This window comes from Vigna unguiculata, chromosome 3 (assembly GCF_037176805.1).
Source record: "Vigna unguiculata cultivar grain cowpea cultivar isolate G323 ecotype 2 chromosome 3, ASM3717680v1, whole genome shotgun sequence".
In the NCBI taxonomy this organism is placed as follows: domain Eukaryota; kingdom Viridiplantae; phylum Streptophyta; class Magnoliopsida; order Fabales; family Fabaceae; genus Vigna; species Vigna unguiculata.
In genome coordinates this window covers 698,986-713,330 of record NC_140794.1, presented here as the reverse complement: position 1 = coordinate 713,330, position 14,345 = coordinate 698,986, and the positions used below count along the sequence as shown (strand labels likewise).

The window sequence follows — 14,345 nt, the reverse complement described above, 5'->3', positions numbered from 1 at the left end:
ATGAATTCAACAACAAATGCCATATTTGTATGACCTAAAATTAAATTTGATGTTTGGGTGAACAAATTTATTATAGCATTAAGTTGCTCTTGCTCCCACGTCTTTGTTTTAATGAATTTTTTCTCCAATATTAAATAACTGGCCAACTTTTTCTTAAGAAGCAAAGAAAATAAATTTATTATTCAGCTAAATCATAATTCATTCACAAAATAATTAGATTTTTTTCCACGAAATTTACATGCTTCAGTATAGTTTAACCAAAAATATAAGTAGAAATCAAAATTGTTGAAATGATAGCTTGTAGATCCATACTGTAGGACTAATTAAATTTAACTTATCGCACATCTAGTATTAAATAATTTTGAAGCTAAACATATTAGTAAAATCTTCATTTGTCAGTCATAAAAACAAATGAAATCCTGCTTGAAAAAAAGTCTTGACCTAACAAACCCTATTGAAAAATAACTTTATTTTGAAATAACAATACTTACATAGTATTATAAGTAGGCTTTTGGTTCAAAATTTCACGCTGGAAGCATGTAGAGTATTTAATTAAATGTAAATTTCAAAAATAAAACTTCAACTAACTATATCTGTAATACCATTATACAATATGTAAATTTTTTTAGCACGGTTAGTCTGTAATGCATTTCCAAATTCATTGTTCAGAATTTCAGTGACTGACACATTAAAATACTTTTATATATTTTAAAAAAATTTAAACTTATATAATTGGACCGTTTCAGTTGGAACGAACGAGAAGGATAACTCCTCGTGCAAGTAATACAGAAACGACATACTTGCATTTCGAGTAGGGAGAGTTGAACCGAAACCAAATTAAAATATTCGAATAGTAAATTAAACTATAATAAAAAAAGACCAAACATAGTGAAAAAGATATACCAATTTAATTTTTAATTTATATCTTAAATAAAATATCTGAGGTGTGGGTCTGATTCGAAAACCCCAAAAAAAGAAAAAGGTTGGAAAGTGCTGTGACGGTACATAAGGAGCCGCATGGAAATTTCATTTCATTTTGTTTGGAGTTTACAACTTTGAACTCATCTCTTCAGTTCCCTTTTCTCGCTCTTCTCTTCTCTTGTTTGTTGTATGCGCGATGGTGAAATCGAACGAAAATGGTTCTGGTTCAGGTGCGGTGCCTCCGTTCTTGAAGAAGTGTTACGATATGGTGGAAGACCGGAACACGGACTCCGTTATCCGTTGGAGCGATGGCGGCGACAGTTTCGTCATATCTGACACCACGCAATTCTCCGTCACGCTACTTCCCACCTATTTCAAACACAACAATTTCTCCAGTTTTATTAGACAACTCAATATTTATGTTCGTCTCTTTCACTCTTTTCTTCAGCTCAATTCTGTTTCAGTCGTTTGTTTCTCTTAGTTATCTTGAAGATGAATAAATAAATAAATATTATTTGGTATGTTTATAATTCGTCTTCATCTGATTTTGTGATTCATAAATTGGCTGCAATTTCAATGTTCTTACAGAGTGCCTGAAATTGTTGGTGGTGTTAAAAAAATTAGGTTATGGTTGCGATGCAGAAACTCGCTGTTCGATGTATATAACTCTTGCATGCACTTGAAAACCCTTTCTGTTGAGTGAGCCTTTGAAATTGTGTCGGCAACTAGATGCAAAATAAATTGGTGTTTGTTCGCATGAGTTTTACCCGCTCCATAAATTGTTCTGTGCTCTTAAGATATTATTTTAGAGTACTGTTCGTTTATTTGTTTATTCATTCTTTTTGACCTTACATCCTAGAATAGTGTTCATATTTCTTATACAAGTTACTTTTGTCCAGTAAACTCAATTTGGATATGGTTGCCTATGCACACTTCATTTTAACTTGAACCAATGTTTTTGAAAGCGCTATCAAGGATGCTTATGCGAACTCAAAAGCATGTTTGGGTATCTATTAGTGAAGAAGAGAAACATAAATTTCTGTCTTGCAGGTCGAATGTAGATTTAGGTCATTGCAATTGATAGCCAAACACACTATCAATTTGGAGAATTAGATTGCTTCAAACTTAAGTTTACAAACTTTAATTCAATGCACAGTCTTGGAAGAAATGTTCTGTTCCATTCCCTTAATACTGACTTTATACCTACTTAGTTGTTAATTTCTGAATTGGCCTCGTTATTCCATGACAACCTAGTCATTGGGGTGGGGGGATCCTTGTTGACTGACAAATAAAAAGCATTTTAAATAACACCCGACTTTGTGAGAAGCTACAACATGTAAGGAGTATCCGCTTGTTTATATTGGTGTGCGTGTTTGTTGCCTCTATCTGTTTGTTCCTTTATATCTGTGTCATTTGTTATGGTTGAGGGGACAGTCTTTTACTGTGACTAATTGGGAACTGAAATATCTAACAGGGTTTCAGGAAAATTGATACGGATTGCTGGGAATTTGCCAATGAAAATTTTGTTAGGGGTCAAAAGCAATTGTTGAAAAATATACGCAGAAGAAAACATCCACACGTTGCAGACCAACAAAAAGCATTGCCTGAGAATGACAACAGTGATGAACCATCCCAAGAGGTACCCCATCATGGCCTTTGGAAAGAAGTTGAGAATCTCAAATCTGATAAGAATTCGCTGACCCAGGAGTTGGTCAAACTCAGGCAACACCAGGAATCTGCTGAGAACAAGTTGCTGCTCCTGAGTGATCGCCTTCAAGGAATGGAAAAGCATCAGCAACAGATGCTATCATTCTTAGTCATGGTCGTGCAAAGCCCTGGGTTCCTGGTTCAATTGCTTCATCCAAAGGAAAATAATTGGCGTTTGTCTGAATCATGGAATATATTAGATCAAGATAAACAAGATGACAAGCCAATTGCTTCTGATGGGATGATAATAAAGTATAAGCCACCAGTAGGTGAAAAACTCAAGCCTGTAGTTCCCCTATCTCCAGCTTTTGAAAAACAAACAGAACCTGAGCTCTCTGCAGATGGGCTCAAAGACTTGTGCATTAGTTCTGAGTTCATGAAAGTGCTTCTGGATGAAAAATTTAGTCCATTAGAAAACCATTCTCCATTTCTCCTACCAGATTTACCTGATGACGGTTCATGGGAACAGCTTTTTCTAGGCAGTCCTTTTTCGGGAAACATTGAAGATTCTAATAAAGAAAGTGAGGAGCGCACGGATAATGGAATGGAAATAGAACCGACAATATCTGAGACCCCAAATGAAAATTTTCGAACTTTTGAATCGATGATTGTTGAGATGGAGAAAAATCGAGAATGAGTTGGAATTTGGAGGGGCCAGAGTTTGGAATCTCATACTGAGCTAATGGAGCTTTTGTTTCTGAAACTAACAATATATAGGGAAGGAAGTATTAATGTCCATCAGATATTTTTCAGCTGGGCTGTCTTAACAAATTGCTCGGTTGGCGCTATAATTATATTATAGTATTAAGTCGCAATTATTTTCTCTCCTATCTTTCATGCTAGAGATCCTCATCTAGAATCCGTGTAAGCCTGCTCTCATTTATCTGTTGAGATGCTAAATATACATGTTTTTTTTTGTGTGTGTGTGTGTTCTTTGATAGAATGCTTAAACATACTTTAAGAGTTTGAAGGTTCTGTTGATATTTTTGCTGTCAGTAAGGTTCAGTTTGTATCTGAAAACTAATCCTGATTTTCCTGGTGCACAGGTTTTAGCATCCTGACAGATGTGAGAATGGGAGATGTCTGGTAGTGCGGCTACCTATTTATGATGGATCAAATATTTCTACTTGGAGAATTATAAGGGAGAACGGCACCTTTATTTTTTGCATGTTTTTGGACATGCCTTCATATATAAAATTTCATATGATGCATGCATACTACTTTTGCATATTATTGCAGAAGCCAGTGCTTCTGACGTGCTGTTTGTCTTCTTTCTCTTACTACCTACCTGTATAGTTCTCATGCCTCTGAACTCATGTTTGTGTTTGATATGGCGGCCAAGAGATTTTGTTGCCCCCACAAAAAGGGACATCATAGTATGACATCATTTTTTTTTTCCTTCCTAAATTAAGGATCAGGGCTAACTTCAAAACATTTTGGGCTGTTTAACGGGTACATGTAAATTTATTAGGAGTCTGGGAACACAGATTAGTCACATGAGAAATTCTCGAGAAGATCATTACTCTATAAGCTATTACCTCTTATCCATAATCATTGCTAGATTAAAATAATAAATAGATTATTTCTTAAAACAATTTTACTCTATAAATATATTATTTTTATAAGTTTCAATTTTTTTAAATATTAAAACTGTAGTTATTTTTGGACAAGGCGAATAAATAAAAAGTTGTATATCTTTATTTTTGCATAAACTACTGTTTAACACGTTAATTTACATAAATAATTAATAATGAAAGCAATAATATTTCAAATATTTAATAGTTGGTGACGTAACGCGCATCCATGTTAGGAAAACAAACAAGTGGATATCTATTTTACAATATTATGATTTCCTTGGTATTCTTTTTCTTCTTACAATATTACGTAACTCGTGCTTTCTGTCTTCTTCTTTTTTTTTTTTTTTTCCTTTTTTGCGTTTGGTATTCTTTTCCTAACTCTATTCTCTTGTTTTTCTTATACCGTTTTCCACGTTTATCAGAAACAAATCCTAATATTACAACATGTAAGACGTTTCAACTTAGAATTACATTACTCATAAGTTAGATATTGATTATGATAACTGTTTAGAGTGAGCATTAATAATAACACTTTCATCCAAGATGTAGATGTAGTGTGATATAGTAAGGTAAATATTAATACGAATGGGAGTGAATATATCATAAGTTGTGTCTAAATGATTAGTAATAGGAAGTTAGAAATAAAAATTTTATTTAAATTATATGCTATAAGTTTATTTAAGGTACATTTTAAATGAATAAAGGTTTTAAAGATTATAACTAAAAGTTAGATATTTTTATTTTTATTCTATTTAATATATCTCTTTCTGAACTCTCTCTTTTTTTTAACTTAAGCTAAAAAACATTATAAATCGTGTTACTTGTACTTAAGGAGACAAAAAACATAAGATTTTCAATAAATGGATTGAATCTGAATCTTGATAAGTAAAATATTTTTCATTAAGATTTTATTATTTTTTTTATTCTTTATGAATGATTTGTTAAGAGAAAATGTTGTTATTGTAAGGTTTGATTTTTAGAAAATATCTATATTAATTTTGGGATTTCTAAAAGTGTTAGAGTAAAGTTTTATTTATAGACAGGTTTCAATTTAGGTAAGGGGAGTTACGACGAGACAATTACTTTCTGCAACCCATTAATTTGTTGTCCCACTCTATAGAAATCTTATGAAAAATGTTTTACGTAACACGGAAGGGCATTTGTTTTTCGAAAACAAAAAAATTGGATTTTTTTTTTTGTTTCGGAAAATAAATTCTGGAATTGATGGGGTGCAGGAAGAAAATGTCTAAGACTTATGTTCATGTAATGACTTTTGTTGTTAGATGTTAAAGTAAATGACATATATAAAGAGGTGAAAATATACATATTCATGTTTATGATATTGAAAGAATTGGTTAGTATTATTGAGTTAGTGTTGTATTTTTGAAGCATAAAATAATAATATATTTGATGTATTGCGATTAGTTTTTAGAAGTTTAAAACATTGTTTGGTTCTTTGTTGTTCTGTTTTGGGTACTCTTAGATTGAGTATCATTCAAACAACACATCTCACCACTTATGTGATGTGCAATATTACTTATCATCTGACGCTATAAATGTTGAAGCAATGACACACGTTTAGATTAAGGAAGAGGTCAATACAACTCACTATCTTAGATGCATATTACACTATTGTTATAATGGACACTCAACTGGTATGTTAAACCCTCAAGCATTTTGTTTAATGCTCAAGTAAGAGTTGTGACAGTGCGCATGAATTCAATAAACTAATATATTCATACACATATGCCATGTTCAAGTTTTGAGTGTAATGGTGGTTAATGCTTTGGAACTTGTTGAGAAACTTCCAACATATGTGTATCTCTCAAGCATTAACCAGACACTCGAATGATAAGCACTTAAGCAACACATTGAGCATTGAAGTGAGGAGAGTACACAATTAATGTCACTCTTTGAATAAATCTTGCTTAAGCAACGAGTGACTCCTAAAGTGAAGAAAGTTTGATCCTAATTATGGGTTAGCAAGATGATTTTGCTCGAGCGATGAATTATTGTGAAAATGTACATATTTTAGTTATTATGTATGTGTTGCAATGAGAATGGTTGTTGTACACACACTCATACTAATTATAAATGAGATGTTTTATTAATGTATGATATATATGTTGATATGCATATGATGATAATGATATGGTGAGATCATTAGGAGGTATGTATATATGAGATGAAATACATATACATATGATGATGTCTTTATGATACGTTGTGGATATCTCATATAGTATCGATCCTTGTCGCATAGCGTTGAACATGTAAATTCATTAAGTATATGACTTCAAAATGATCTAATTACATAATTAAGACATTAAAGAGTAGAAGACTAAACAAATAAGTAGGTATATGACTTCCTTAACTTGGGGTAAGTAATAGTCTTTTGTATGATATACTTAATATTGATTTGTTTTCTAAAAGATGTACTTCATACATTAGATATATGATACAACAATATTCATTTGAATATATTCATGTCATTCAAGGACACTTTTGTATTTCAATGGTGTAATGTATGAGATATTTAAATTAGTGATCTTATTATATATAATTATTATAAGATAAATAGCCTTATAAAATTAGAGTAAACATTAATAATAACAATTTTATTCGTATTACATGGTATAGTGATAATAATACAAATATAACACAACACAAAAAAGTGTTTCTCATCATTAATATGTTTGTTAGTGGTAATTGTTTTTCGAGAAAATTGATGAGTGCATCAAAGATGCACTTGCTATTGCTAGTACTGGTATATCTAAGAATTTTTAATTGGTTGGTTTAAATAGTCTCGGATTGTCGAACAAATGAATATCCCGATATTGACTTTGACGACAATTCTCAGATATCGCAAAACATAATGGGATACGATGAGATAGAATACAAGATAAACAAGTTATCTACTCTTCTTAACAATCAAAGTAAACCATTTCATTCCGAATTACAGAATTTGGAATCAATTCAATCTCTCCAAGTAGGATTCGATCAAACATTATAAATATTTATTAATCCAAATTAAACTATCCACATGTATAAGAAAATAAGAAAATAATAAAAAATGTAAGTAAAATATACATATATAAAATAATGATAAATATTAAAAATAAAAAAATTAGAATAAATATTAAAAATAACAATTTTATCTAAATTATATGGACAGCTAGATAGTCAAAAAGAATGATGAAAAAAAATAAAATATATCTTAAAAATAATAATTTTGTCTTAATTGTATAAATATACATATAAAAATGTTATAATAAAAAAATTATGAATACAAAATTAGAATAAACACTATAAAAAACAATTTTATCTAAATTATAAAGAGACGTGAAAAAATATATTTAACCATGATGAGGTAAAAGTTGTCACATTGAAATGAATACCGTACTATTATATCCATTGCCATTCCTATGGAGCACATACCCACCAAGTCAATTTTTAGCTCAACCAACATTAAAACGACATGTGTCTTAAAAATCCCAACAAATACCACTTACTCTTAACATTGCATTTACTCTCTTCTGTTGGATGCATTCCTGGATCAGTATCCATATTCAGTAATAAATGTCGTGTGCTATATTTTTTTTTTTCTAAAAAAATATTGGTTTAATTTATTAATCATGCAAAATCTATTTTTAGGTGAAGATTTTTTGTCATTTACATATTTTTATATAAACAGTTGAGATCTAAAACAATAAATAGAATACTGCTTGAAAAGGCCAAGAAGTTATACTTAAAAATTATCTTTTAAATAAGGTTTAATTAGTCAGATAATATCCACTTTTATTATCAGTTTGGTATTTACGGTTAAAAAAGATATGTCAATTGAGTCTCAACTTTTACAAAAGTATCTCAATTAGATCTCTTCAATGCAAAAATATTAACGTAGTTAATTTTATTCATGATTTTTACCACTAAATTTTAATATAAATATTAATACTCAATGTTGTAAGTCAAAACATCAGTACCGATAATTTTGTTCTGAAAAAAACATAATTGAGACATATTTTCAAAAGTTGGGACTAATTGACACCCTCTAAAAACGAGTATTAAATACAAATCCAAACAAAAGTGAGTATTATTCGACTAATTAAACCTTTAAATAAAAATCAAAAGTGATGTGAAATTTGCTTTTTTATCATATACTTGTAAATTGGATGTTATCGTATAAATGGTAAGGAAAATATAAAATAAAGCAAGTGGAAAAGAATATCAGTAACTAATAATGCACCGATTACTTGTTAAGATATTTCTAATGCAGTTGTTCGAGAAGATTTTTTTTTTTTTAAATTAAACAATGCTGCTTAGTAAAATGTACTATTGGAACATATTGCATAAAATAGTTTATATACATAATACATACAATTATTGCTTTAGCTTTTTTGCAGCGGAAAGGAAAAATTAATGAAAATGATATTTTAGTATTAATATTTAAGATAATTGTTGAATTCATAAAACTAAATTAAGTGTCAAATTAACAACAGTCTTATTAATAAAGTGTTTTTTTTTATATAAAATACTTAAATGTTTATCACATTATAAGATTTACAAAGGCAAGATAATATTGTGATACTAATCGGGATTCTTTGAAACGTGATACGAATAACAATTTAATATTATTGTCAGTTTAAAGGTTTAAACATGTTAGTAATATATCTTTAGTTTCTTCTATACGCGTAATTTATAGAAATTTAAAGTAATTTAAACCATTAATGACGTTATAAGCGTTATTTAAAGCAACTATTATAAAAATTGACAAACTTATTATACCTAATAATTTATTATCGGATAATAGTGGAACATTTTTTTTAAATGTAATTACTATCAACATTACCATTCATAAGTATTTGTATCGAAAGTCAGAACAGTACATATATTACTTATTTTAGGTTAAATTATCATTTTAACTTTTTCTTATCATTTCATTAGTTAAAGTTTATTATTTTTACTTATCCATAAAGAGTTTGATCGATTTGATGTCTTAAAATTTTAAAATCAAGTCAATCTTGTCATTTTCATCTAAAAATATGTTAAAGTTAAATCACAGCAGTTAAACATTTAAAACATTTACTACTTCATATTTCACAGCAGTTGATAAACAATGTAAAATATGTTAAGTAACCTATATAAAAGTTCATTGTTATTATTAACCGTAAATAATGTTTATATTTCTCTTATATATTTTTTATGTAAACCTTAATAGGGATAAAATTTAGTTAAATCATGATACAATAAAAATAGATGAGATTATTAGAAATAATTAAAATTATGGAACATTTAACTTTTACAATGTAAAAAGTACGTTATAAAATTTTGTACGAGAGAAAAAATAAAAGAAAATCAAATTGAACTAAAATTATGTTTTTATTCTTATTTACTTTAGCTGATTCTCTAAATAAATAAAAAAAATAGTCTGACCGAATATCAATCCTTACATTAATAATATTGTTTTTAAGAAACATCAATATTTGATATGACATTTAATCTGACAAATTCAGATTATGACAGTAAAAGTGTCCAAAAACAGCATGCAAAAATGAAAAAGAAAAAAAAAATACTTACCACATTTAAAAATATTCGACTAAAAAAGGATTGGAGGCTATATTTATGAACTTCAATTGCATTTCAGACTCGCACCAATGGCTGTTACCTTGGAAGATGAGAAAGAGGGCCTTCTCAATGTCCACACTGAGAAGCACTTCACCGCCGGCAAAGTCGTCCGCGACATCATCATTGGCGTTTCCGACGGCCTCACAGTTCCTTTCGCTCTCGCCGCCGGTCTCTCCGGCACCGATGCCACCTCCGCCATCGTTCTCACTGCCGGCATAGCTGAAGTCGTCGCCGGCGCCATCTCGATGGGTCTCGGAGGGTACGTTTCACGAAACAACTCTTTGCACTCACAATTCTCTAGTATCGTTTGAGATTCCTAAAATTTTGTTTGTTGCATTGTGCAGTTATTTGGCAGCTAAGAGTGAAGCCGATCATTATGACAGAGAATTGAAAAGGGAGCAAGAAGAAATAATCGCAGTGCCAGAAACTGGTTTCTTCTGTTTTTTCTTTTAATTATATATATAATATTAATTCATCTTACGGTTAAATTTTATATTCGAAATTTCATAAAATTTGAAAAGTATTTTAACATGTACTATTTAAATACTTTTATTTATATCATAAATAAATATTTTAGTATACATATAATCATTTAAATAATATCATTCAATTTAACAATTTAATTAATTAATTTTTTACAATATATAAAACGTTATTAGAAAAATAAGTTGACTCATTTATACACAAGATAAAAGTATTCCTCTTTCTATAGACGTACTCAACATTATTATTTTCTTTTTACTTTCCCTTATTTAGAAGAATGAAATATTTTTTTTTGAATATGATCAATTTTTAACTAATTTAACGTTATTTAATTATACTTATCAAAATATTTTAATTTTATTAATGCTTGATATATTTAACTATGCGATTAATATATATAATTTTTGTTTTGTGATATAAATAATTATTATTATTATAATTTTAAAAAATATTAAGAAATTTATAAAATTTAATGTGGCTAGTTGATCTATTTTGTGTGAATTATATATATTTTTTCTTCTAAACAAGAACACAAAAGTATACTTCAACATGATTTTTTGTTTGCTGAATTGAATTGAGTATATTATGGGATTTATGATGGATAGGCTGTGATATTGTGAATCTTGTAAGAGGAGAAATTGAATTGTGGTGGTTATGATGGGACTTAATTAACTAAAAAATATTATACACTCACTTAATTACATTTATAAAAAAAAAAATTGATGAGTTCCTGTTTGACAAAGCACTGGTTTTTTTTTTTTTAATTAATCACAAAATCTGTCTCTATCAAAATAATATATTTATTTAAAAATAAATTATTTTACTAAAATTGTTTTTGAAAGGTCCATATTTATTGTTGTCCTTACCTTAAACTACATTCTGTGAGGTAAAAGAAATTGTCAATTTTGTTGATCAACTTATGCATATATTTGCGGATTGCATTGCGACTGCTAGATGAATAATGTTTTGTCTTTTATACCCAAAAAAGTATTAGTCTTTGTACATACCATCTTAATCTAATATGTATTATTTTTAATTTTTAGCGTGTAAATTTATAATAAGACTAAAAATTACCAAACTAGCATATAAGATTAAAACATTAGAAGGTATAATTTGTTTAGTTATAATTTGTGAATTTGAGGATTGGAACACAGAATTAGGGATTTGTGAATGTAGTAATTGTTAGGAATCCAAGTGTGAGTCTAAGTCCCACATTGACCAGAATTGAGAAAATAGAGCACTATATAAGTATAAAGACCCATAAACCCATTGCCTTAAGGTTTTGGGTTGAGAGTGGTGTCAATGTCTTATGTGGTTGGGCTCAGGTCTCATTGGTGTTGTTCTCCCCGGTGAAACCCCCTCTGTAAAACTTGACAAGTGGTATCAGAGCCGATGGTTAATACCGGCTCAGACGAGTGCAGTATGGTCCTAGTATCGAAAGTCTTCCTGACAGTGTGGGTCAGGTAAAGCGTGTCCCGTTAAGAAAGAACGGCGGTACAGAAAAGGACAGAAAAGGAGTACTCGTGGTTGGGAATGCTTCCGCTGGAGGGGGAGTGTACCAATGTGGTTGAAGGGACTCACCCTTGAGGGGGGAGATTGTTAGGAATCCAAGTGTGAGTCTAAGTCCCACATTGACCAGAATTGAGAAAATAGAGCACTATATAAGTATAAAGACCCATAAACCCATTGCCTTAAGGTTTTGGGTTGAGAGTGGTGTCAATGTCTTATGTGGTTGGGCTCAGGTCTCATTGGTGTTGTTCTCCCCGGTGAAACCCCCTCTGTAAAACCTAACAGTAATGCAGATGGTGATAAATATGAGGGTTTTGTGAAAAAACAGAAGCAGCAGAGGTAGGAGAAATACTAGCTGAGTATGGGATAGAAGCACACGAATACGCACCTGTGGTGAATGCTCTGAGTAAAAACCCTCAGGCATGGCTTGATTTCATGATGAAGTAAGTTCTTACGTTCAACTTCATCACCTACTTTAACATCTTTTTTATTTTTGTCTCTTTTGAGTCTTCCAAATACAAAATGTGCAAATGTGGTATGACTTGATTATTGATTAGTCTCCTTCTCACGGGTTCGTACCAACCTACGTGGCTTAGAGAATAAGAAAAAAACGTACAGATAAACAAAGTTCACATGATCAATGTAACAAAAAGTGTTATGGTTCATTCAAGGTAAACCCATGTCATTTTTTAAGTAAAAAATTTATTTAAAAATTAAAACAACAAATACTTACCAAACTATCCTTACTCGTAAAATATTATTACTCAACTCATTGTAAGTAGAGTTTTTTTTTTTTAATTTAAAAAAAAATAAAAATAAAATTGAAATTTCCACACAATAATATATAATATATACAGATAGTGTTAATGTCATGTAAAGACCAAATTAATTTTTTTTAAAATTAAAGACCAAATTAAATAAAAATAATAATAAGATCAAAATGAACTAAATTAACTAATTATGAATCAAAATAGTAATTAAGTCTTATAAAAATTATCTAATTGTACCGTTATAAGTGATATTGAAAATGAGATCTATCAAGCTGGTTACGTTACAAAACCCCATTGATCAATTGAATGTTGTCTAATTTAAATAATCCATAAAGCTAAATTGAAAAAGTGATGAAAAAATACGAAAGACCAACAAAAATGGAAGAGTTGTCGCAAAAATGATTTAATACAATGTTTTTCATTTTTTCTTAAAAAACTAACCTAAAGTATTTGTCCATTTTATTTGTATTTTAAAAAAATAAAAAATTTTACAAAATAACAGATGACATGTACGAACACTATGTTAACGTCAATTTAATTGTAAAAATTAAATTGAACCTTTTTTAAACTATTAAAGGATCAAATTAAACCAAAAAATAAGAAAGAAAATAAAATGAACCAAATCAACCAATAAGAAATAAAACAATAATTAAGTCTTTGTATAATGTTAGCCAAGATCATGCTAAAATCATTTCTTGGCAAAAATGTTAAAGTATATTCTTCCAAAACAAGTTGTAGTTATTATAGACAAAGACAATATGGCACAATCATCCTTTAAAATCATTAAAGATAAACTAATTTATCACGATTTTGAAGTCAAAAGTTTTAGATATCTACATACAAAAGTAAAAAAACTTGACTCCACATATAAAATTATTCTTTCATGCTTAGTGGACAAAATAGTAAAACAACAAATCTCTTAAACATGTATTAAGTTCATATAGTTCATATGCATAACTTTTTATTGTTTTTAAATGTATCATTGGTGAAGCATGGCTTTAGAAATCTTAGTGTTAAACAATTTAACTACAGGTTTGAGCTGGGATTAGAGAAGCCAGACCCAAGGAGAGCATTGCACAGTGCAATGACAATTGCAGTTGCTTACATAGTTGGTGGTCTTGTTCCTCTTGTTCCTTACATGTTCATTCGAAGGGCTTCAGAGGCTGTTTTGTTCTCAGTTATGGTTACATTGGTTGCATTGCTGGTTTTTGGTTATGCCAAGGGCCACTTCACTGGCAATAAACCATTTAGAAGTGCTTTTGAAACAGCTCTAATTGGTGCTATCGCCTCTGCAGCTGCTTTTGGTATGGCAAAAGCTTTCAATCCATAGATCTCCAATGATCTTTTTCTTTTTCATACTTTGCTATGGTTTTTTACTTTCCCTTCCATGCAATCTTTTATTATGTTTTGGTGTGAAGATATCATCTTGCTTCTAAATTTTCTCTCTTGGGTCTATAATTGAACATGGCTTCGGTGTTTGTAATGGTTGATCAATCATATTGAGTTTTAAGACTAAATATAATATCTTTTGCAATCAAACTTTTCAGATTTTTTGCATTTTATCAATTTCTTAAACAAAATGACGGTGGCATATAATAAAAATAAATTAAAACAACATTTTATTATCAACATTTGAAAAACAATGTAATTTTAACTTTGTTGTGTGTTTTCTTACAATTTTATAACATACCACTTTTCTTTCAGAAAACTTTAATGGAGTGATAAAATATATAAAATGCTGAAAAGTTTGATG

At 29.6% G+C, this 14,345-nt stretch overlaps 2 protein-coding genes across 2 annotated transcripts; both read left to right on the top strand.

Annotated features, from left to right (window-relative positions):
* Positions 1–982: 982 nt before the first annotated feature.
* HSFA8 (heat shock transcription factor A8) lies at positions 983–4,062 on the top strand. Its single transcript, XM_028065619.2, has 3 exons — positions 983–1,342; positions 2,396–3,492; positions 3,675–4,062. Exons 1-2 carry the CDS (start codon positions 1,118–1,120, stop codon positions 3,263–3,265), a joined length of 1,095 nt encoding a protein of 364 aa, XP_027921420.1. The 5' UTR covers positions 983–1,117; the 3' UTR covers positions 3,266–3,492; positions 3,675–4,062.
* A 5,782-nt stretch (positions 4,063–9,844) lies between these two features.
* LOC114178125 (vacuolar iron transporter 1-like) lies at positions 9,845–14,093 on the top strand. Its single transcript, XM_028063852.2, has 4 exons — positions 9,845–10,089; positions 10,175–10,260; positions 12,151–12,265; positions 13,625–14,093. Exons 1-4 carry the CDS (start codon positions 9,860–9,862, stop codon positions 13,920–13,922), a joined length of 729 nt encoding a protein of 242 aa, XP_027919653.1. The 5' UTR covers positions 9,845–9,859; the 3' UTR covers positions 13,923–14,093.
* The last annotated feature ends 252 nt before the right edge of the window (positions 14,094–14,345 follow it).